Source organism: Marmota flaviventris, chromosome 10 (assembly GCF_047511675.1).
Source record: "Marmota flaviventris isolate mMarFla1 chromosome 10, mMarFla1.hap1, whole genome shotgun sequence".
Lineage (NCBI taxonomy): Eukaryota > Metazoa > Chordata > Mammalia > Rodentia > Sciuridae > Marmota > Marmota flaviventris.
In genome coordinates, this window is record NC_092507.1 from 77,258,936 (window position 1) to 77,285,349 (window position 26,414).

A 26,414-nucleotide genomic window follows, 5' to 3' on the forward strand; every position below is an offset into this window, starting at 1 on the left:
TCATCAAAATGGTTCGGAAAACTCAAGGTTAATCCTTAAAGGGTTAGTCTTAGTTACTTAGAAAGTTTACTCAATATGAACAATTCAATACCTTGAATATATGCTATATTACTGTGCAGATAAATACATAAAGATATATACTCTTAATTCAGAAGAGCATCTTTCACTGTCTCATGGATAGGTTTCTAAAATACAAGTTTGAGTAGACCATTTAGTTTTAAAAATCCTTCAATGACTTCCTAAATTCTTTAGGAAGCATTCAAAGCACTAATTGCACTTTTCTGACACCATCATGTTTCCAAATACCTATATGAGAATCTCCTGGCACTTCTTGATCTCCAAATTTCTTCTTCTTTTGGGAGCGTATACTAATTTTATCGTATTTTTGTAACTTACAAAATATTTTTCAAAATATTATATAATCAAAGAAAAGTAGATATTCAAAAGATTTTTGTGGAGGTAGAAAGATAGTCCATTACTGAGAGTTTTGTCTAATCATGACAAAATACCCATATTGGCCTGGCATCCAAAACTAAGATTAAACTAATTAAACTAATTAATGTTGACTATATTAAAATGAAATAGCATTTTTGTGAAACCTATATTTTTTAAAAAAATTTATTGGCACATTACAATTATACAAAATAGAGGAATTGTGACATATTCATACATGCACATAACACAATCTGATCAATTTCATTTTTCCTTCCCTTTGATCCTCTTCCTTTCCTCTACTGGTCTCACTTGTTTTCATGAGATCACCCCCCCAACACACACACACACACACACACACACACACACACACACACTTTCCCTATTTTTCTCTCTAGCTTCCTACACATGAGAGAAAAAATGTACAGCACTTGACCTCCTGAGTCTGGCTTATTTTATTTAACATGATCATCTCCAGTCCAATCCATTTTCCTGCAACTGCCCCATGGTTGAATAAAATATATATATCACATTTTCTTCAACCATTCATCTGTTGATGGATATCTAAGTTGGTTCCATAACTTGGCTACTGTGAACTATGCTGCTGTAAACATAGATAAGCATATATCAGTATGCAGAGTTTTCTTCTTTTTGGCAAAATACCGAGGGGTGATATGCAAAGCTGTTGATTCCCAAATTTTATCCCTTTGTGCTCATGCTGCTTTGCTCTCTGCTTGGAACATTCTACTTCACCCCCCCCGCCCCTTCACAAAACTCTTTTCATTCTTCCAGTCTGGGAGTCTGGCTGAATATTATAGAATATTATAGAACTTACTCTAATGGTATAGGTCATGATTATGTTTATGCAGCTGGAATACTGGGTTTTTATAGTTTCAGAGACAATCACAGTCCTGGTACCAGAACCCAAACTTTTGTTGAATGAATGTAAATGATCTGTTAGTCTTTCTTGTCTCTCCTTTAAAAAACAATGACAAGAAACATGCCAGTATGAACTGTTTTTATGTACTATTTTTCTCTTATTTTGAGGCTCTGTTTGATAACAACAAACTGTAAAAGCAGCAAGAAAAAAAGGAATCCTACTTAATTGCTAGTCCCTTTCGAATGAGGCCTGGATAAAAATAACCCTGAACTCCTTCCAACACCACTCGCAGGCAATATACCATTTAATTGTACACTATCTTGCACAGTTCTCATATTATCATAGTTCTATATGTGTTAACAATAATACATTCCTAAATTCTCTGAGGGCATAGACATATTTTTCACAATCCCCCACAAAGCCCAATATAGGGAAATAATCAAGGTATCTGCTTTAAATAGAAGATGGTTTGATCCTAATCTTAATAAGACCAAATTTTCTACTTATACTCTTTTGGGCTAAATGAATCACTATAAAAGCTTGCGATTTCTTGAACATGCCATAATATAATAATATAAAAAAGATACTTCACAGATGCTGTGAAAGGACAAATAATTTAATGCACACCAGGAAGCTTTCACAATGCTATTTTTTTTCTTTCTATAACAGCAGAAAGTGCTCCCATAGCATTTTCCACAACACAGGAATGACTTTTCTAGTGGCTTACAAACCCACTCAGCACCTGGCACTATGTTATATATTCATTAGCACTTGTTGTAAGTCTCTATGGCCAATTATATCATCAAAGGTGAAAATGGGCAAAAGAACCTATTTAGTAACATGTAATCTATAAAAACATAAAATAAAAGTGGATTATATATATAAAAAAACAAACTTTACCAAAAAAAAGAAGGTAGAGATATTCATAGTGACACTGAGAGGCTCTAATACTAATTTTTAAAACTTTTTTTCATGTTAGAAAAGTGGGTTTATTTGTTTGCTTTTTGGTGGCACTGAGGATTGATCCCAGGGGTACTTTGCAACTAAGCTACATTCCCAGTCTTTTTTATTTGTTAAATTTTGAAACAGGGTTTTGCTAAATTGCTGGGAATGACCTCAAACTTCAGAACCTCCTGCCTCAGCCTTCCCAGTCACTGGGGATTACAGGTGTGTGCCATCATGCTTGGGGAAAAGTCATTTCTTTAACTATGATGGCTTAGTTACTTGTTGTAGATGAGAAAAATTGTGCTTTACTTCTAAAATGTCACAAAAAAAGTGTTCTGAAGATCATGAAATATAGTCCTTCACAAATATATTTTTGGTTTGTATAAAGATATTTTCCTTGCTTTTTTAAAAATAAGTAATTAAAATGTTCTGATTTATTTTAAATCTCAGAGGTCAGCATTTGATTTTAAGAATATGTGAGCTATAGATGAGAAGAATAAAATGAAAAAGGTAATTCACCTGCTGCCATAGAAGTGATGTTAAAATTTCTAATATACTACTATTGTTGGTTCTAGTCAGTTCCAGTTCCAAAGACAGACACTTGGAGCAGGGTTTTCCATCTGAGTTAGTGACAGTGGATAGCAACAATTTATTGGGTCATGACTACCACTAATTTTTAATAAAAGAAAATATTAGTGTAACACAATTCAAGTGAGTGAATGAATAAACAGCGATTATGTGTATATAAATGTGAGTTTATATGATATAGAGATTAAAAAAATAGCCCTAATAAAAATGCCGAAGAACAATTTTCTTATTCTTCCTTCTTTTCGAGAGATAACCGAATGCTATGTTAACAGTGAGCAGCATTATGCAAACATCCATGCACTGTGCAGATATATTTTGTTTCACAACATTGTACTCTGATTTACTTCCCTTTACTTATCTGTTGAAATTCATTCTTACTTTGATCTCAGATTTGTTTGTTTGCTTCCAACTGCAGGTTAGATTGGTAGAATAAACTTTACCTTAAATAATTTTAAATGTTTTGGCAATTTTAATATCCAAGGTTAGCATAAAATAGATTAGATTATTATCTGATAATAAATAAATTAAATTAGATTATTATCTAATCCAAGACACTTATCAGAGTGAAAAAGGAACTGTTACTTAGCTAGGACAAGGTCAAACCAGTATGTATAATTTATTAATAATTCAATACTGTTCTTAGCCAAGCATGGTGGTGCACAACTATAATCCCAGCAACGTGGAAGGCTTAGACAGGAGGATCTGAGTTCAAGGCCAACCTCAGGAACTTAGCAAGACCCTATTTTAAAATAAAAAATAAAAAAGCTGGGATGTGCTTCAGTGGTAAAGCACTACTTGCTTCCATCCTCAGAAAACAAATAAATATTATTAAGCACAAAAGCAAACAGTGAAAATAAAAGTTCAAAAGTACTTAATATGAACTCTATCATGTTTTCATAAGACTCTAAACAGAAAAAATTTATATGAATATGCAAAATATTAGTCTAAAAACAGACTAAAAACTCAAAAAAGACTACCAATAGTATAATATATATTAACTGGAATTAATTCTTGAAAAAGTAAAATCCACCTTGAATTTATAATATGATATAAAGTAAACCCTTTGATACTAGTGTCTTTAGACAAAGATCCATTAAAAAATTAAAACAGGGCTGGGGATATAATTCAGTGGGAGAATGCTTGCCTAGCATATGCAAAGCCCTGAGAGTTCAACCCTCAGCACCCACCCCCCACAAAAATACAGCCTCATAAATTATCTATAACTAAAAATCCAGAAAACCTGTTAAGCAATTTATGGAAACTCTTAATAAAAATAATCTGGATCAGTTCTGGGGCAAAATCATAATCTATAACATTTATTTATTTTTCGACAATTTAACCCTAGTATTTTCAATTCCAAAGCTTTCCTACTTTTTTCATCAGTTCCTTTTATTAACATTAGGGAGGGTGCATTTTAATTTATACTTGTGACAACAGAATTAGCTTTGATGTTAAGCAGTTTTTATATCTTAATTATTTTCTAATATGACGACTCCCTGGTCTCCTATTTCCCAGTTCTGTGTCCTTTCTACTTCATTTTTATTTTAAATTTTCTGCCACAGGAATGATCCATACATGACAACCTTTAGATTATATGAAAAGCCTATATATAAAAAAATTTTATATATATAAATAAGCGTGTGTTACTGGGATAGAATCCTTTGCTTTCATAAAAAGGACTGAGAACTGTCATATTAGAATAATCTGATATCAGTAAAAGGGTATTTTGGGGAAGCAAAGGGGTATCCTTTGCAGTCTATTCAAGGATATTTGGAGAAGTACAATTAGAAGGAACAGAAGGGATAATATTCCTCAAGAGGCTACCAGTCCCCACAGAAGTGGACAAGAACTGGTGGCTTCTCAAGTGATCAAACAGACGTTTAGCAAAGAGTTCCTTAAGGATGGACCATACAACTAAAGATCCATGTGGATAAAGGCTGCTTGAACTCACATATTAGACATTGTTTTGGAGGTTTTATTCCTATTTTTCCATTGTTTCAATTGTGTGATGTAAGGTTTAATAAGAATGAATTGGTATTTTATTCATCAAAATAGCATCTATACATATAGATATTTATTCATCAAATAGCATCTATACATATCTATGAAAAACTGATGATTGATACTCATATGAATTAATGAATTCTTTATAATAACCCAGTGGCACCCTCTAGGAAAACAGGTTAGTATCAATGCTTTATACCAGTCATAATGTGGGAAAGAGAATAAATATATGGAGTTTATAAATAAAATTCTCCATTTAGGAAACAAACATTAATAAGTTGAATAAAAACTTCCTAGTTGGCATGAATAAGCATCATAGACAACTATGTAGCTCTACTGGTCAAGAAGATTTAAAATATCAGAACAAAATGTTTCAGAATTTCTAAGGAAAGGAAACATAAATTTTTGTTTCTTAGAAGTATTAGTTGTAGAAAATACCACCCTAAACTTTATTCAGGTTTTCATTTCCCTTCTTTCTGCATAAGACCACCAAACAACACTGTATCTTCTAATACTTAGTACATTTGGAGTACTATTTAATTAATGATATTTTAAAATTAATATGTAATTTTTTTCTTAATGGCCTAGTCTGTACTCCCATTCATTAGATATTACTTTTCTCCCTGATAATTTTTTTAAATATAAGGTAATGTCATTATCAGTTATTTATAAACAACTAACTAGTCCTATGTTTTGAAAGATTTTCAGATGAGGTAAAAGCACTTTTTTCCAATTTCAAAAATCTGTCTGAATAGTCAAGACTGATACATCCTCACAAGCCCTTCAAAGTCTAAATTAGGTCTAACCATGTTGGGGGTCTGTATTTTCTAATTAGACTCAGTCTTCACCAGAATGCTCTCCACCTTAAACCCAACCTCATTTTAGAATTTTCAATTGTTTCATTCTAAAATTAGAAATTCAAGAAAAAGATCACCTATATATGACAGAGAATAATCACTAATAACAAAGATCTAAAGGAAGACAATCTTGATTTGTATTTCAATTTTGCTACCCATTAACTATATAACTTCAAATTGTTGAAGTTTTCCAAATCCCAATTTCCTGTAAAATGAAATTATAATACCTACAATCCATCTGGTTGCTTACTAAATGTCATGCATATAAACATCAGAGAACAGTACCTGACATACAGCAAATATTCAATAAAGACTGGTGGCTATGATAACATTAGGGATTATTTCCCATTTCTATCTTCTCTTATTTTCATTGCCCTCTACATTTAATGTGTGCAATCAACTGTCAAGTCTGATGAAGGTGGGGATATATAAAATTTATAACCCCACAATAGGAGCATGAATTCAATAAAATAAAACTCACAATTCCCCTCCTTTTAATATAAATGATAGTTATTCTTGTCATTTGTGTATCAAATCAAGGAATAAAGCAAAGAAGCAGAAGAAAAAGATGCCAATATGAATACAAGAGTTTCTCTGGCAGCAAGAACATATTAGAATGTTAAGTCATAGGACACGAGGAAGAACTAAAAGGTTAGGAAAACTACAGCTAGAAAAAGCAGAAGATTGTGATAAAAAACAGCAAGAGACATAAGACTAGAAATAGAATTTTAGGCCAAAAAGATGGGGGGGTTATATTTTAAGATGTGAAAGAAAATTGGAATTTGCTGACACACAGTAGCCTGAAAGACTATATAAATGAAAGAGCAAAGCATTTTATAGGGTATAAGAAGCATATTACATATGAGTAAGCTAACAAAATTTTCACAAACATGAAGTATGAAGAGGTTATCTGCAAGGCTGGGCTAGCCAACCAAAAATAACACAGAAATGTGCATTTTATATTACTTATGTGTATGTCTATATTTACTAATCCTAAATATTATTTAGGAGCATTAAAAGTAAAATCTATTCAGTTCTCACACTGGGCAAAGATTGCCCCTTCAAAAATCTGATCTGTAGACTAATAAAAACTCATTAGTTTCTAATCAATTCTACATATTTGAAATTCCATTGTAATTTCCTTTTCTTTATAATTCCTTTTTTAATAAAGCATTTCTCCAAGACAAACCTGTGTGTGTATGTGTGTATTTTTCTTACCAAAGAGAGGTGTTTTAATAGAATCTATTAATAAAAATAAATTTAAAAAATCAAAAATAGTATAATTTAAAAATCAATAGAATTAATGTAGACTCAAAAGTTTCACACCTCTAATCGGTTACTTTTTTCCACAAATCAAGTCAATATGATCCAAATGAAAAAGAATGACTTGCTTAAAATTATATCTAAGTTTACAAGTTGCTGAAATTTATGTGTATCAGATTCAATTATTGCTTACCAAAGAAAGCTATAAATATCGCCTGAATTAGCACCAGTCTGGTGAGGGGGGGAAAAAAGTGTATTTGTATCAAACAGACTTGCTGTGATATCTGTTCAAACATACCTGTACCAGTCAAAAGTCCAGCACTCTTCTTTCGTGCATAAGCGCGTAAGTGGTTGGACAGGCTAACAGCACTTGTAAACGTCGTATTGCAATGCACACATGTTCTAAGCTTCACAGGCATACCTATCATTCAAAAGAAAACTATAATCCAGTTCTCACTTCAAAAAGTGAAATTTTCTTAGCTTAAAAGTGTGTAGAAAAGTACCACAACAAAGATGGTTTTAAAAACGTTCATGAATTAGCTTAAACGTGAAATAAAAAGGGGGAATTAAGTTAACTATTAGTAGTTTGTAGTTAGTATTTAGAGCCAAACCATGCTCTTTGGAAAGGTGAAAGAGGAGTGACTTGAACCTCTTAGCTCTTCTGAATTTAACACCTATTATTACTTTCTTGCAGATTTCTGTGTTACGCAGATCATTTCCTAAACCTACTAAAGTACAATTCTGTGATTTGAACAGCACAGTTCTGTTGAGAAGTTTCATAGCTTACAACATTACCAATAGAAAGAATTAAAAAGTCTAGTTGACAAAGTGGTAATTAAAGTGTTTTACCCACAAAACCGTAAAAGGCTCCATACTAAATTAGGCTTTCTGATGAAGGCTGGGAGAAAAGGTGGTAAAACACACCACTGAACAGCTGTTAGACACAACATTTTATTCAGGGCATTTTATGTTCATTACTTTGAATGCGCAATCAATAATGAAAGTTAATGAATTGAAGTTTTTTACTACAATCTTTGTGCTAAATAAATGATCAACAAGCTAACATCTTACTCATCACAGGAAAGAAACATGTTGAAACAATACATTCAGAACTTCTCAAACAACCCTCACTCCCCCAACATGTTTCAATTGTTTCTTCTACCTTACATAGCCACAAGTGTGCTTTACTTCTATGAAGCATATTATTCCCTGCATTTTATTCTCCTAAAAAACAGAAAGCTACTGACTTTGAAAGACTATCTTTGTATGAAAGAAAGAGCCCTATTTGCCACAAGTCCATACCAGAGAAATCACTTTTCAAACCACTTAAAATACAAGTAATCTTTCCTTAAATCAAAACTGCATTACAAATATTTGAGCTACCACAATGTCAGTGGAAAGTAAACAAAGCAACAGTATATAATTACCTCAGACACACTCTACCTGGGCCTCAAATCAAAAGACCTATCTATATAAACCTTCAACACTCATAACCTCCAAAGGAAACCTTTATAAATAGACTTAAAATTCTTCTAGTCTAAACATACACATCAGACCCTGCAACACCAAATGAAGTTTGGAACACCAAATGAAGTTTGGCTACTTTATCTGCCACATTATTTGCTGATACACACAAAATATTCCTTGAAAAGGGAAAAACTGTTTAGTGCACAAGCACTAAGCTAAATCATCTGTCTGTTCCCTTAAAAAACTACTGTAAAATCTAGAAGCCCAGCAAACATGTTTTATACTCACAATAGTTCTCCAAAACCAAACTATCCCACAATACAATGAAGAATTGGAGAGGGAGAGAGCGCTTCTTTAGGTTAATCACAACATACCACAGACACCAATCCATTTAGTTTATAGAGACCATTTTGTTTTGTTTTTACCTGAGCAGAGGGAAAACCAATAGCTAAATCTTGAAAACACATCACTTTTAAACACAGGCAAAAATATGACAAAAGTTTGCCTTTTTAGTAATACTATGCTTTTGAACAACATGAAATTTCCATCCATAACCATCCTTCATCCATAACAATTTTAGTTTTACAGATCAGCTTTTTTTTGGGGGTGGGGGGTGGTTTTCTTTTGCATTTGTTCTCACCTTACATTCAGACCAAGAAATGAGGCACAGACTCAGTGCTGATGAGCATCAATTGATGAGTTACACAGAAATGACAGTAGAATAATCAATCTGTTCTGCAAAAAAAGCAGCTTAAATAAGAAGATTCTGAGAAAGTATTTTCCACAAATATTCCATTAAAGAAAGCACAACTGAACTGTGTTAAAATTAAAAAGATACTCATGAATTTCCTCTTACCTGAGTGCATAGTCAAGTCCATTTTTTGTGGTTGATACATCAATGGACTGTCTTCATTTAATGGAAGAACACATTTCTGAACAAATCTCTTTCTTGCTGTCTGACTATGGACCTTTTGAGGAGAAATAGCAGAATTTCTTTCTTCTCCCATCCTTTTATTTTTGAGAAGTTCTATCAGTGTAAGAGACTGATTCTTTTTTCCACTGGACAGTTCAGGTTTTGTTTCATCATATTCATTTAAGAAATTCAGCCCTTCTTCCTCAGATGCCGACACTGACAGTGCTTCAGTCTTTAGGCCATTACGGTACGTTTCAAGAGGTATAACATTTTGAGATAGAAAGTCATCACCTGATGCAAGTTTTTGAGCTACAAATGGTCTGGGAATAATACGACGACTGTTCAATGCCTTTAGGATTTTTTCATATTTTTCTTCATTTTGCATCATTTCATTCAGAACACAGATTGGAGATTTATGAGCATCCCATTTGGTCTTTCCAAGCCTTTTCAGGTGGCCTCTAACATGATTTGATAATCCAATTTTAGTATCAAACCAACCACCACAAAGCTGACAAGTGTGTTCAGAAGTGGTTTCAGATTTCTCTATAGCTAAAAAAAATTTTTAAGAGTAATATCAGAATTTTTTTTTAAATGGACCACTCTAAGGTGATTTACCTCTGAAATATAAAATTGTAATTATAATAAAGACCAAATCCAGAAAAAAAATTCAAATCCTCTGAATTTGAATACAGATACATTAGCCCAAATTAACCACATGAAAACTTACCTTTTCTAACTCGCTTAACAGGTGTTCCTGTGCCAGTTCTTTTGAAATGTTGCATTTTGTCACTTGTGGCTATTTGTTCTGGTGATACTACATGACGGGCTTCATAGCTTAATCCTGCTCTGTGAAGATGTCCCCGGACATGATTTGACAACCCAACACCTGTTTCAAATGTTGCTGGGCAATAAGGACACGATTTCTTTTCAAGAGACAAATCAGTCCAATGAAAAACAGAACTATGCTTTGACAATGAAGTTTCTGCATTTTCTAATTGCTGAGGATCATGTATCTCATGTAAAAAGTTGTTAGTTCCAGCATCTTCATAATATTCAAAATAAAAGCCATCATTTTGATCATAACTAAGGGTAGGATTTTCTCCAGGTTCCTGACCTTCCACCTTGCTTTTAAATAGAGGGAATAAGTTTACATGTTCTTGATTAAGATCATTATAGGTTTCATCTTCTATGGCCTGTGTAGTGTAGTCGCCTAGCTCAACATTATCCCAGGAACTATCATCTTCTGTTTCATAACTATCTTTCTTTTCAGCAGAATTAAGTTTTTGCAAAACAACAACAGTCATTTTATGTAAGAAATCAGGATAGCTATCCAAGTCTTCTCCTTCAACAGAACCTTCCTTCTTAGATTCCTTAACTACTCGTTTTACAGCTACACGCCTGTGGTCTTTGAAGCTTTCCGGCCTTTTGTTGTCTGGGTTATGAGGATCTGAAATAAAACTATTGTGAGAATTACTTGATGATGAATACAGATGTAAAGAATTTAGTGAACTAACTTCTTTTTTGAAATGGAGAGGATATGATTCACCTGATTTTTTGATCATCCTGTAGTTTTCATATTTGTGTCTATGTAAATAGTTGCTATTTGCCTTGGCATTAGATTTTTCTTTAGTTGCTTGATGAAGATACTTAGGTTTTTGGTCAATGCTGCTTTTAATTGTTCCAGTCTTGTGAGGAGGGTTGTTTTGACTGCACATGTTTACACCTGATTGGGCAATGCTTTTCCGAGCTTTCTGTATTCTATGTGGCCGCTTATGGAATTTTGAAAAATTACTTGATTGTGAACTTGATCCAAATGTTCGTTTTACGTCTTGTTTTAAAGCAGAGTTCTTTGGAAATGTGGTTGACTGTTGTTTAATTAATGGTTTAGTGCTACTGATATCTATGGGTTCTTCAAGAATGTCATTTTTTCTTTTATCAAGTCCAAGAGGACTACCAAATGAATCAACAGATGATGAGGAATGCAAGTATTCCATGTGCTTTTTTAAAATACTTCTAGCTGAAGTGGTAAAAGGACACATCTTACATATGTATGTAGATGATTTTTTGGATGATCCTGTAACAGAGTCTTTCATAAAAGTCTTTTTTTGTGTTTTCCTCTGAGCTACGTCAGAATTCACTATTGGGCATTTTACTACTGCTCCATGGGCAATGCCTCTGTGACATTCCAATTCATTTTCTGTTACTGCCATGAAGTTACACTCTTCACAGCAATAGTACCTTTTATCTTTTTCGTGGGTTTTAGCATGCTGCACGAATGTTTTAGGGCAATTGGTACCAAACACACACTGAGGACATTGTAATCGTGCACTTCTTCCTTCATCCTGAAGTTCTTTCAATTCACGAATTTCTTCCATCAACTTTTGTCTTCTTTCTTGGTGAATAATCATGTGTTTTAGAAGTGAATTGCGATCTCGAAATGTCCGTCCACATTCTCGACAAGCATATGGCCTTGGGACATTAAGATGGCGAAAGTGACTATTCCCATCTAAATGATACATCATATGCCTGTGGAGGTGCTTTTTCTCCCTAAAATTCACATTGCACTTTGTACAGGGGTAGAATGATGGCTCTTCAGTACTAAAAGTAGCAGGTGACTCAGAATCACTCTCTTCACATTTCTTTTTTAAGGTATTTGAAATAAAAGTGCTAGTATGAACAGGTGAACTGTCTTCTCCACATTTATCTGGGTTATAAATTAGATGTTGAAAAGCATCTACAGATTCCAAATCTTCATCAGTTGATTCAGGCTTCACTTTTGATAATGTGTATTTCTGTGAGTCTATTGCTTGTACCTCTTCATTCTGTTCCAGAAAGTCAACTTCTAGCATTTTTGATTTACTGGGTACACAATTGGAATCACTAAAGCAATCTTCTGTATAACGAGTTATTTTGCTTACATCCATTTTTCGCTTTCTCTTTTTTTCTAGACCTACTTTAGAGTGAACTGGCGCTTTATCCACTGTTTCTTCATTAGTCATAAGAAACTGAATAAACTCTTTTTGGGGATCCCAGTTTGCATCATTTTCTGACCTATACTCATCTGTACCTGAGGAAATTCCTGTTAATGTATTAACACAATCATCTTTTACCAATATATCTTCACTATTCTCGCCCACCTCTACTTGATTTATTAAAGTGCTATCTGACTTTATACTACTCCCTACTGAATTTTGAATGTCACAACCAACTGAAGCAGAGGTAGGTAGTTTTTTAATGGAATGGGTTGGATTCTTAGTATGTGCTACATCTGATAACAAAAATAGAACTTGATGTTGACTCGCTTTTTGTGGTGTAGACAGCTGAAGATCAGCTGTTACCTTCAAAGTTGAACAAGATTCTGTTGTTGGCTGATCCACAGGCTGTCCAGTGGTTAATGAAACACTGCCTTTATTCATACTGGAAGTCTTAGTTAAGGAGGAGTGTGAAACTGGTCCATTAACAGTAGCTCCTTTAGGTAAGGTAAAGTTTTCACTAGAAACAGCAGGAGCACCAGCATGTATGAATAGAGTAGACTGGCCTCCACTTAAGGCTTTTTCAGATTTGTCCTTTGACAGTTCTTCAGGCAGAGTCAATGTATTATTTTTCTGAAATGCTGTTTGACAATCTTTTGGTTTATGAACTCCACTCTCTTTCTCTGAGATAAAATTGTTGTCATCTTGGAGTTCTTCTTTAGCACCAGTAATATCGGTGTTTATCTTCAAATCATCCATATTGTTGGCAAGCCCATTTAACACATTTAGTCTAGAAAATGGAAAACAAAAATTTAGATTTGCATGAAAACAAAGTACTATTAGAATGTATGGAGAGTTGAAAGTATACATTTATTTTCTATTCTTTATACTGACATCCTAATATTTCTATTCTTTTTTATACTGACATCCTAATAAGAATGTAGCAACATTTCAAATAATTGAAACATTTTAAATGTATTTCAAAGTTCAATACTGTTGTTTGTGCTAGGCAGTAATTCAATGCTGCATACAGAATGTCTAGGGAAATGCAACATACCCTCACACAACATAAATGAATATACTACAGAATGAAAACAAAACCTCAAACACATATTGCTAATGAGAACAAAATTACGTAAGTAGATTAGGAACAAGCATTCTATACTACAAAATAGTCTAATTGTCAAATACTGCAGATAAGTTTTGTAACTTAAAAGCTCATTCCTGGAGAAAGGTAACAAAACACTACTCACTAAAGATCTAAATCTGAATGAACATATTTACTATCAACATCAATGACTCATGAATAAAACAGTAATTTTTATTTTTAAAATATTTAAGAATGCTTTGTTCTTAAGATGTTTAATGTTCTAAAATTCTAAAACTGTAAAAATGCTTTATTCAAAGGGTTTCATTCATTCCTTATTCAGTTTATCCTTAATTCTAAATTAGTAAGTTAAAATTAATGAAGTGATTACATTAAAATTTCATGTCTGAGCTCCCAAATTCTTAAAAGCAGTTATCCCATTTATGATTTGATGGTTTAATGCAGTGGCCTAAAATGCTTGATAATGAAACATCGTAAGCATATATTTTTAGGTTATTTTATATAAAATGCAGATAAAATTTTTCAAACCATTTTTGATCACGTGGTAATCATTTTAAGATAGCAGGATATTTTTTTTTAAATAGGAGACTAATGAATGTTTGGGAGACATTCATACCATGGCTGAATTTACTGTCCTATTATGAAGAGTTCCCTGACACTTTGTTTTTATCCTGCTCCTAGAAATAGCCACATTATACTGGAAAAGCTGTCTTCTTGAAAGAATAGAAGCTCTTTGAGACTAACAACCTTGTCATCATCATTTTTCTCAAACCAGCGTGCTGTACATGGCATAGGTGCTTGGGCCATAGTTGTTGAATGAATAAAGATGGTTGTAAAATCAAAGTAAAAGTTTTTAAAGTATAAAACTAGTTTTGTTTCTACAGAATTTGGATACTTCATTCTAGTAAGACAAGCTGCATTATGGTTCTGATTGCTTCATTAAGCAATTGTAGCAAAGCCCCCCAATAATCTTTTCTGTACCACTTAAAAGAACTCGATACCTGGCAACCAAAGGTGTTTAACTAAAGTACTGGCATAAGCATCATACATAGTAAGTGTGATTTATTTACTGAGCACTTACTATTTAGGTACTGCTCTAATATTAGAAATACAGTAGTTAATTAAAAGTAGTAATTTACTACTTTAATCAACTATTTTTATATAAACTACTTTTAATACTACTTTAAGACAGCAGTACTTCATAATCCAATATTTTAAAATGAAGACATTCTAAATAAATTTCAATATTTCTACTATCCTTTATGGTACAAATTTCATGCTTTGTAACATATTAAATCTGATTCAATAATAAAAGGTTTCTAATAACATTTTCCATATTTCATAACGCAGAACAAGCACTCATAACTATGATCTTATTCTTTCCACAAAATGTTTAATGCAATAAATATTACAACAATTACAAATGTCTTTTTTTTTTTGCCATTATGCATAGCAACAATCATTATTCCACACCTCTTAGGTTTTAAAATTCTGCTTTTAAGATTGGTAAACTTTCACAGTAATAAAAATAGACTTCCAGTAAGATCATATTCAATGATATCACCCCAAAATGGTGCTAATGCAGCACCCAGCAGGAGACTCTACATCACAAACACAGAAGTTAAAAATGGGCAGCACATAAACATGTGTTAGAACTAGTGTGCAAATGTCAATGAAAAGAAAAGCAAGCTTTGATGCTACACTATTACCCATTCTTGATATTTCTCATTACATAAGATAGAAAAAGGAAAATGCCTCCATAGTAACAATCTCAAAAATCTAAAATGAATGACAGTTTTTAAAAAACTAGTCTTAAATTTCTGTTCCTCTTTATTATAATCACAGAGGTAGACAAATATATGCTCAGTCAGTTTGAAAGCCTATATTAGCTTTTCTCAACAGGAAGCAACGTTGCTAACGAAGTGGTAAATTCAGTGTTAATGAGTGGCTTCACTGTTACCACCTCAGAGGTAAAACCTTCCATGTTCTATGTTCTACCCATCTGTTCTGGTGTTAGAGGTTCAGAGATGGAACAGACGCTTCCCATTTAAAGCAACTTCATTGGTACCCCCTGAACAGCAGGGTGACAAACTATGAGAATATCATGTCGGCTTGGAGACTGCAACCTCATTACCAGAATAAGGGCTTTACAAGAGCTTTTCATAAGTTCACATTCTAAAGACATCAAAATGTTCTGCTCAAAACCACAGGAAAAAAATGTGAACAATATATAACTTTGTTTACAAAACAACTAACAAAAAAAGTAAATTACACATTGTTAAAATATATAAAACTAGGCCTTTACATCGACATAAAGAAATATGGCATAGTTGCCCACAAATTAATAATTACTTCTACTAAAAGTAGTTAGACCTTTTTAGGTAAGTGACAATGCAGCACATTAATACCAACAATGTATTGCATCTGTTAGAAAATATGCTTTAAGAAAATGACTTGGTATTAGGAACAATTAAAAATTTCCTAGTTTAATTTTCAGAATATATTCTAACTATAAAATGTTACAAATGTACTTGTTCTTAATAATAGTATCAGATATTACATTCAGATACAATGAAAAATAATAGATCATTAAACTCTGCACTGAATAATCTAGAAGCTTGACATTTACCTCCCTACTCACAGAGGATTATGTAGCATACAGGTAAGAAAGCATTTGACCTATAAATTAGTTTTATATTGTCTCAACCCATTTTTCAGTTTATATAGTCAAATATACATAACAGAGTAATCAATAACAGTTTGTTATACAACAAAGTTGGGAGATGTTTTAAGATAGTTATTTTTCATTAAGTTTTAAAAAAGGGAAGCTAATAATTAAAAATAATTTGTTTTATTGCTTAGACCCCCCCTAAATTCCAATTCAACACATTCAATTTGCTGTATCACTTAGGATCTTTTAAAATAATGTTTAGATACCATTACTAAATCCTTCCTCTTATAATCAAATAATTATAAAATTTTTGTTTTACTTGAATTTAAAAATGTTCTTTTAAAAATTCACATTTTTAAACAGCCACAAATGGGAATTTAAAATCTACATAAAACATATTTTCAGTATCCAGAAAATCATAATGAGTTCTACAGCTATAACTGCCTCTAGTTATACACTGTGAGCATTTTTAAAAAAAAAGTACAAAGGTCAGATCTGTCTTAAAGATGACAGATCATCACTTATATGCCTCAAGCTAGACTTATTGTCTCAGAAATCTCAAACATCAGTATTTTTGCAAACTATCAGCACTTGCTATAACACCATCACTACACTACATCTTGAGGTTACTACAGAAGAAATGAGGTGATAATTGCATATTAACATAATTATTCTGTAATCCCTCTGAGCAAGCTTCCTAGGTCACTCAGTAATTCAGATTAGATACAACCTTCCTGTCATCAAATCTATGCTGTCCACTTCTGTTCATGAATAATTCTTTTTTTTATAGAAAATTAGCTTAATTTCATTCTTTTTTATTAATTGTATTTGTTGCAAGCAGGTTAACATTTTGTGAGTACTTATTACATAATGCCAACCTTTGTCATAGAGTATAATTTCGCATAAAATTCAGTGCAATCTGCCCTCATTCTACTTCAGTTCACTAATAACGATATTACATAGCTGCAAGTAAATTATAATGCTGCCCACTAGCTGAGTTATAGTTAGGATCTGTCAGGTTTTCACAAATGCTATATTCATTTAAATTATCCTTAAGAACACATGACAACTCCAGTTACTAATATAAGATTGGGTCAAAAAAAGAACTTCATAACTGTCATTGTAATTGCAAACCAATATTAAGTAATTACATTTAAATTACTTTGGTAGTTAAGCCTAAATATACTATTAACACAATGTACAAAAACGCACAGCTAAATCTCACTGAAAAGAGAAGACAGTATACTATATAATCATATCACATATAGGCAGTATCCTATTCTGCATGTCACACTGAAATAAAAACACACAGAACATTTATAAGGGTATATCCAGGACGAAGCTGATTCCGAAAACCCTATCATATAATAAAATGAAGAGACAAATGAGTATGCTGACTCTAACAATTAGCCCATATAATCAAACAATCTTCAAATGTCTGAATGTCTGTCCTATAGAAAGCAAGTCATAAAGATATGATTTTCATCTCAAGTCCAAGAAAAACTAGAAACGGGAACCCCTCACCACTGCAAAGGGCTGCCTAACACAATAGTGAATCAGAATGGTTCAGCAGGTAAACTGTCAATAACACTGTAGAGTGGACTATGAGGTTGGAGATTAGTAAAATGATTTCTAAGGTCCCTATTTATTTATTTAGTGGTGCTGGGGATTGAACCCAGGGCCTTGCACATGAAAGAAAAGCACTCTACCAACTGAATTATATACCCAGTCCCTTTTAATATATATCAAAGATTTCTAGCATTTAATCATTGCTTGAAATAATGACTCAAGAACTGGAGTGAGAATTAAACCACAGGACCGTAAACAAATTAAATTCACAATAACCTGAAATAATCATTTAAAGTTAATTTTTAATCTATTGATTTTTTGGGGGGAGAGGGGTACTGGAGATTGAAACCAAGGTGCTTTACCATTGAGCTACATCTGTAATGAATACCTAACCTTTCATCTGTATTACATAAGCTTAAACTCTACCACAGAAATTCATTTATATATATATATATATATTCAGATAGGAAAGTGAAATTCTCTTTGAAAACTAGAAAAGACAGAAGTTTTTCCTTCCACAAAATAACATTTTTATTAAATGTGAATGCTTATTAAGATTATAATTTATTCAACTTACCTTTTTAGTTTTCTGAAATTAGTCTTAAAAATCCAATCAGCTTTTAAGAAAAATAGACCAAGGTAGTCCCTACTCTACAACTATCATAATTTAGAATAGTAGAAATTCAAACACAAAAAATTTACTTTCTCTCAAGAATATTAATATGCTTCTCTCTCATAGAGAGAGAAAAAGAAAATATTGTATTTTTGTGATGGTAAATCACCAACTGGCTATTACTACTCTTTTGACTTACATTAGAGCTGCTAACAAGTTTTTACTTACTGCATGCTCAGTTCTTGAGTTTCAGTTATAAGATGTAGAAGAGACATTTGTTGTAAACTTCAGTAATTACAGAAACTCGCTAAAATCTTATAGAAAACTGTGTAGTATTTAGCAAACACATATTCTTATTAATCAAATGTATAGTTCTATTCAAATGATGACAATTTAAAAGAATTTCCTTCAGGTCTACCCACATGAAGGAAGAATAAAAGCAAGGTGAAGAATCGGAATTTTCAATCACAAGAGATTTAGCAAGTGCATGATTTCCAACTTATCCAATCTCTGAAACCAAAATATGATTAATATGACATTATTATTTTATAAAGGATGAATAAATCATACACATAACTGATGTTTCAGGGAAATTTTTAAATTATTGTTAATATTAATATCAGTAGGTACTGCTGTTTTTTTGTTTTCCTTTTTTCAACTGTACTGCTACCTAACTGGGGAAGCCTACAGAGGTCACACATGTACAGAAAACTGCCATCAAAGGGTAGACAGGAATAGGAATAGAAACTGGAATAAATCTGACTTAACTTTCCTATGTACATATTTGAATACACCTCAGTGAATCTTCACATCATGTACAACCACAAGACTAGGATCCTGTTAGAGTCTGTAAACAAGTCAAAATAACACCTGGCATTTTGCCAGGGGAATGTTAGAGTTCGTAAACAAGTCTGGATGGTGCCTGGCAAAATGCCAGAGGGAGTGGTTTGAGAAGTAACAAAAGGGAGCCATTAAGTGTGGAGATTCCTGATTGGTTGACTGATGTATCTAGTTTATGCTAATTAGATAAGCTGTGTGGAATGTATAAATACTGCTCCTGTCCTGCAATAAAGGGCTTCCACTCCTGCTGTATCAATCTACATAAGTTGTTCGTCACCCCCTGGTTATTTTGCCCAGCCAGCCGGGCTGCGGCAGGATCCTAATTAGAATAAGATGTACTCCATATTTGTATAGATGTGTCAAAATATACTCCACTGTCATGTATGACTAAAAAGAACAACAACAAAAACCAATACATTATGCCACCAGTAATACAGATTATATACTCTATTCAAAAGTAGAAGGCCCTATAAAATACCATGGCCAAAAAAAGTCTCACGGAAGAGAAAGGACTTTAGCTAAATTTTATAGTGCAGTGTCAAGAAAACCACTCCTTTGGAGACTGGAGGCAACCAGGACTGAGTTTGAAAAAATGCCTCTGCAATATCTACCTTAGAGCAGAGTTACTCTAACTTCAGTCACTTCATCAGTAAAAGAGGGATGAAACCTCTTACAATATTTTGAGAATTAAATAAGACAATACACATAAAACATAGCACTGGGTCTGGCACTTAGTAATTACTCATTAAGTACTAATTCCCTATGACACACCTACCATTAACATGTTTCATTTATAAAACAATGACAATGATTTGTGTACTACTCATTGTGGAGGCTAAGACCTAGAGATAGAGCTCCCTAGAAATATGCTGGATGACTAGGTAAAGATCATTCCTAGAAGAGAATTTATTCTGGGAGAAGCTACATGGATCTTAACTACTTCCAGGGTATAATAAACAGGATAAATAGAAGCTAAAGAGACATAGGATCAGAGCAATAACTCTTATGGAATAGAGCAGGGTTTCAGTGAAATAATAGTTAGTAAGCTATAAGGGGACCTTTGTACTCAAAGGAAAATAACATGAATTAGCCACTTAAGATTTAAAATTTTTATTCCCTAGAGTCCATCAAGAATATGAATTTCAACTTCCCTTTGTGATTAAATTGTAAGAAAATGACTTATCTATTGATGAACACTGAGGCTGGTTCCATAGTTTGACTACTGTGAATTGTGCTGCTATAAACATGGGTATGCATGTGTCACTGTAGTATGATGGATGACTTTAATTCTTTAGGATAAATACTGAGGAGTTGTATAACTGGGTCATATGGTAATTTCACTATACTAATTTACAATCCTATAAACAGTTTTCCCCCAAATCCTCTCCAGCATTTATTATTGTTTGTATTCTTGATGACTGCCATTCTAACCCAAATGAGATGAAATCTTAGTGAAGTTTTGATTTGTATTTCGCTAAATGCTAAGGATGTTGAACCTTTTAAAATATATTTGCTGGCTATTTGTATTTCTTCTTTTGAAAAAAAAAAAGAAAGAAAGAAAGAAAATGAAAGCAGATGGACTGTAAGAGAAAGATATACCATGTCAGATAAAGCCACAATCTAGTACAGATAAAATCAAGGATTCCTGGAAAGAACAGAGATGTCAATCTAAAATAAAACCAACCCCCCCACACACCCAAAAAAGAAGGAAAACTAAAAGCAGGTTTTATACAAAAGGATATGAATCAAAACAGCATTAGATTTTTCATCATGAAGACTATAAAGTCAAAAAATTAATAACTTCAAAGTTTGGATTAATTATTATTTTGATTTTTGAATAATATATGGAAACCAATAATATTCAAGAGTGAGAGCATACAAAAACTTCTACCATCTCAAAAATTTTTCAAAAAGGTTGAGAAGGATCTGAAAAATGGTTAAGTTAGTACACTAAGAGTGCTTTTATTAATTTTCAACAATGAGGTTATACTTTTGTCAATTCCTAATAGCAACTGAAATACAAAAATTTAAATGTGTAAAAAAAGTAAGATTAATTAATCACTAGAAGAACTTTAGAAGTACATGCATTTAATAGCCTCAGATATAAATTGGTGGGTTTCTTTATTAATTAATTTTTTGGCACTGGGCATTGAACCAGGTGAACTTCAATGAGTTACATCCCCAGACTTTTTTAGTTTTTATTTTGAGACAGGGTACTCACTAAGTTTCTGAGAATCTGCCTAAATTGCTGAAGCTTAGCCTTGAATTTGTAATCTTGCCTCAGCCTCCCAAATTGCTGGGATTGCAAGTATGTGCCACCCTGATGGCTGGTGTATTTTAAATAAAGAAATAATCTGCTTTTGAGAAGAGGCTAACAAGTACCTTAAAATGAAAATTTACTAACAACAATAATAACAACAACGAAGGAAGAAGAGCAGAGTGGATGTAGCTGAAATGAACTGAAACATTCTTTCAGAACAACTTTTTTAAACAGAAAAAGGTTAAACAGTAAGCAAAAATGTAAGAGACACAGAGAATAGATCCACAAATTACATGGAGTATGAGAATTACTGAAGCAGAAGTATGGAGAAGACACAATAGAAAAAAAAATTGTAAGAGCTCAAGAAACATAGAAATCTCCATATTAGGAGATCTAGGGAAATTTCAGAACTATAAAAATGAAAGGAAAAATTCTATACATTTTGGGAAAACAAACTCAAACCACCTACAAAGGAATAAGAATACAAATTCATCTTGAAATTTTTGAAGGGAAAAACTTTTTTTTTAAATGTTGCCTGAAAAATTTATAAAAGTAGAATATATTTTTTGTCATCTCCATATTCTCCAGACTATCTTCCACCTCAGTTACCAATGTTAATAGTCTGGCAAATCTTCTACTCTTTCTCATTCAAACATGTAAACATATGTATCTGTGTTTATCTTTAGAGAAATGAAACTATACTATATACATGCTACAATAAATATCCTTATATAGATAGCCTTATAGTGTATTTTAGTTTAAAATATGCTTTGAAATCATTTTTCCAGTTTTGTAGCAATTTGCATGTCTACCTCTAATGTATAAAAGTGCATGTTCTTCACATTCTTATCAATACAATGATGAAATACTCTCCAACCCAGAGCTCTATAACAATCCAAGCTAGCATTTGAGCTTAAGAACAAAGTAGACATTTTTAGACAAGCAAGATTCCAAAGGTTTACCATGACAAGAGTTGCTTCTGGATATTCAAGTACAGAGAGAAATGAATACTCAAAAAAGAAAGACGGGGAAATCAGAAAACACTAATGAACAACTAAATCTAATAACTGTTGCTAAATATTTAAAAATGATTCATTCAGAAAGAGAATAATACAGGACTTAAAAATCTAGAAACTGAGATATCAAAAGATTTCAACATTGGAAGTTAGACTAATTCATACTGATTTTTAAAAAAATCTTTATACATGTTAAAATGTTAAGGGCAATCAACAAAAATAATGAAATAAGACATAATTTCAAATCTACAGAAAAAAATGGAAGAAAATTTGATGTATCCAATAAAAACAGCAAAGGAACATAAAAAGTAATAAAAATAAAAAGTAGCAAAGGAACACAGCAAAAAGAAAAAGAAAATCAAGAGGACAAAAAGAAGTTCAAACATATCAGCATTCACCAGAGATGTGAAAAGTTCATATATTAAGCAAAAGGCATTCAGATTTGTTTTGAAGTCTGTTCTATGTTGTTTATAAGTTTCAACAACAGATGATTAAATAAGATCATGGAAAGATTAGTTAGGCAAAGGTTAATACAAAGAAAGATGTCTCTAGTCACAAAAATCAAATAGAAGTTAAGGCGAAACAACAGTAACCCTGCTAGAGATGAATATTATATATCAATAGAAGTATATAATCCACCATGAAAATAAAATATTCATGAACCTCTCTGCATTAAACAAAATGGCTACAAAATATATAAATAAATATAAATATATAAGTCAAAATTTCTACAAGGAGACACTGATAAATCAAGAGCCACAGAGGCTTTAAGCACTATTCCCAAAGGTTAACAAATCAGACTTATTTAAAAAGTCAGAATGAAGATGATTTTGATAACATAACGAAATTTACTGAATACAGTGGTCTTCAAACTGGGGTTTGTATATTCTTCTAAGTACTGAAATATTTCCCAAATAGTTGGCAGATATGAATGATAATTAGAGTTCCTCAACTTCTTTATGTACTCTTTATCCTAAAATCCATCTGTATGTTTCGATTGTAATAAGTTACTCTAGTTCTCCTTATGCACCTCCCCTTTAAAGACCATCCTTCTTGCTTTACCAAAGTTTCAGAAACACAAAGTTATAAGTTTTTTCACCAACATTAGTTGTTCAGGCCAATAATGTTAGAACAATCTTCATTATTCTCCTTTCCTCATAATTCATAGTCAAACCATACTGTCATCTTCAAAATATATCCAGAATTTAATCATTTCTCACCACTGCTACAACCTACTATTACCTCTCCCCTGTATCATTTGAACAGCTTCCTAATCTCAATTTAATACACCTTGTCCTGTTTACCCTATTCTCAACAGAGCAAGCCAAGTGATCCTCTTAAATCTTACATCATGTTCCTCAAAACCCTGTGACAGCTCCCTGTTTTCCTCACAAGAGAACCAAACACTTAAAATAGCTTATCAAACTGTACAATACTTCCTATAACTTTCTGACCACATTTTTTTCTCTTTCAAGCTCACTCACTGTATTCTAACCACAATGGCTTTTATTAGTATTCCTTGCTTTCTTCCACCCAGATCTCTCATTGCAGACTCTCTCATCTCATATCATCTTTGATGAATGATATTTTGCATGATGCCTACCTGAATCATTCTATTTCAAGTTACACCCCAAACTTCCTTACCTTCTTTATCCTTTTGGCATTCTCAAATCCTCTTAACCTAGGTTATCCCTTTTTCCCTAACACTTAATACCTTCTAACACACTGAGTAATATGTAATATGCTGTCTGTGCATCCCTCCTCTAGAACTAGAATTTCAAAGATCTATCTTGTTAAGTGAATATCTCAAAGGTTAAGAAGCACGCCACTTAGAATCTTTCTGCAATTTTTAGTGTGTAAAAACCTTTGGGGAACCAAATATAAAGGCGGTTTGAGAACACAGTTCATTATGTAGAATATTATAAAACAAAGGAAACATGAAAATTTGAAGCTACTTAGTCTTAGTTCATTGAAAAACTACTCCAGGCAAGATTCCAGTGCATGTTTGCTGGGAGCCATTAGCCAAGTAGGTATGACAATTTCCTTGCCAGCGTACCCCATGTTGCTTAGTGGAAGGACTCGTGGAAATAGGACATTTTGCAGTGACATTGGCATGTAGGTGACCTTGCTCAAGGACCAAGTCGATCCGAGTTTAGGGCGTTCCCCGTTTAGGACTATCCGGGTTTAGGGTGGTTCCAGGTTTAAGATTATTCCTGCTGGGAATAGGGCATATCCTGCTGCCTGAGTTCCCCTTGAGTTCTCACGGGATTCAGACAGTATTTTTTTGGGAGACAGAAGCCCAGTGGGGGTGGATTTGGGCAGAGAACGTGGATTTGGGCAGAGAACGTGGATTTCCCCAGAACGTGATTGTAGACGGCTGGTGTGAGTTCGGGAATAAAGAGTTGCTGTTTGAATCTACATGCTGTATGGTGGCTCGTGATTTTGTGCCCAGCCAGACTGCGGAACATGTTTATCTGTCTCTGCTACTCTAAACCTTCATTTCTCTTTCTCACCCATCTCGCTCCACATATCAGACTTAGAATTATCATTCAGAAATGAGAAGGTCACCAAGCTTCATTTTACCTTCCCCACAATTGAGACTTAGTAGGATGACAAATACTGAGAAGGCAAACAAAAACCTAATATACCAAAACATGTACTACAGCAAAAGCAGTGTGTAAAGGAAAAACTATAGCTATAAAACCTGAATTTTTAAAAAGAACATCACAAATCAACAACATTACACCTTATGAAATTCACAGCAAATAATCATTACATAAGGTGCTAAAAATATTTAGTAAAACAAAAAATAACCCAATTTGAAAATGAAGACATTTCTCCAAGATATACAAATGGTCAACAGATTATGAAAAAAAATGCTTACCACCACATCAGGGAAATGCAAATCAAAACCATAATGAAGTATCATCTCATTCCAGTAAGAATAACATTATCAAAAAGGCAAAAGATAACAAGTATTAGCAAGGATGTGAAGAAAAAGAAAACCCTTCCACACTGCTGATGGGAATGCAAATTAGTATAGTCATTATGGAAATCAGTATGGAGGATCTTCAAAAACTCAAAAACAAAAGGAGGCACAAATTCAAGCCTGTAGCACCTGCTCAAAAAGCTGAGGAATTTAGCTTGAGCCCAGGAGTTTGAGGCCACCGTGCACAACATAGCAAGACCTTCTCTCAAAACAAAGACACACCTGGCATGCACACCTGTAATCCCAGCAGCTCAGGAGGCTGAGACTGAGGATTGCAAGTTCAAAGCCAGATTCAGCAACAGCAAGGTGGCTAAGCAAATCAGTGAGACCCTGTCTCCAAACAAAATACAAAATAGAACTGGGGATGTGACTCACTGCTTACTTAAGTGCCCCTACATTCAATCTCCAGTACCCAAAAACTAAACAAAGACCAATCAACCAGCGAGAACTACCATATGATCCAGCAATCTCACTACTGTATATGTAACCAAAGGAAATGAAATCAGTATATGGAAGATACATTGCATTACTATGTGTAGCACTTCATAATCCTGAAGAAATAGAAACAGTGTCCACCAACTGATGAATTGATTAAAAATAGATATATACACACAATGAAATACCATTGAGCCATGAAGAGAATGAAATCCTGTCATTTGTGATAACATCAGTAGAACTGGAAACAATTAAGCTAAATTAGCCAGGCACAGAATAAACAAGTACCTCAAGAGATTTCACTCATATGGAATATAGAAGTTATCACACTGAAGTTGAGCAGAATAGTGATTACCAGAAGATATAGTTAATAGTAAGAGTAAGGTGATTACAGATCATGATAATGTGCTATCGATTTTAAAAGCTGGGTTATGGTTTAGATGTAAGGTATTCCCCCAAAAGCTTCTGCTAATGAGTCTGAGGTAAAATGATTGAATTGTGAGAGCTGTAATCTAACCAGTCCATCCTAGTTTGAATAGATTGACTGGGTGGTACACATAGGTAGTGGGGCATGGCTGGAGGTGGGTCAATG

General features: G+C 33.1%; 1 protein-coding gene across 11 annotated transcripts in view; it reads right to left on the reverse strand.

Annotated features, from left to right (window-relative positions):
• Znf644 (zinc finger protein 644) overlaps positions 1–26,414 on the reverse strand; it is a 93,067-nt gene that overhangs the window by 13,621 nt on the left and 53,032 nt on the right. For 6 of the 11 annotated variants that reach the window (XM_071618031.1, XM_071618034.1, XM_027935195.2 and 3 more), the window contains 2 exons: positions 10,077–13,111; positions 9,293–9,898 (listed from right to left, as the gene is read on the reverse strand). The exons of the other annotated variants lie outside the window; for them this stretch is intronic. In XM_071618031.1, coding sequence (XP_071474132.1) covers positions 9,293–9,898; positions 10,077–13,111 — 3,641 coding nt within the window. The remainder of the gene's footprint in view (positions 1–9,292; positions 9,899–10,076; positions 13,112–26,414) is intronic. 11 annotated transcript variants of the gene reach the window in all.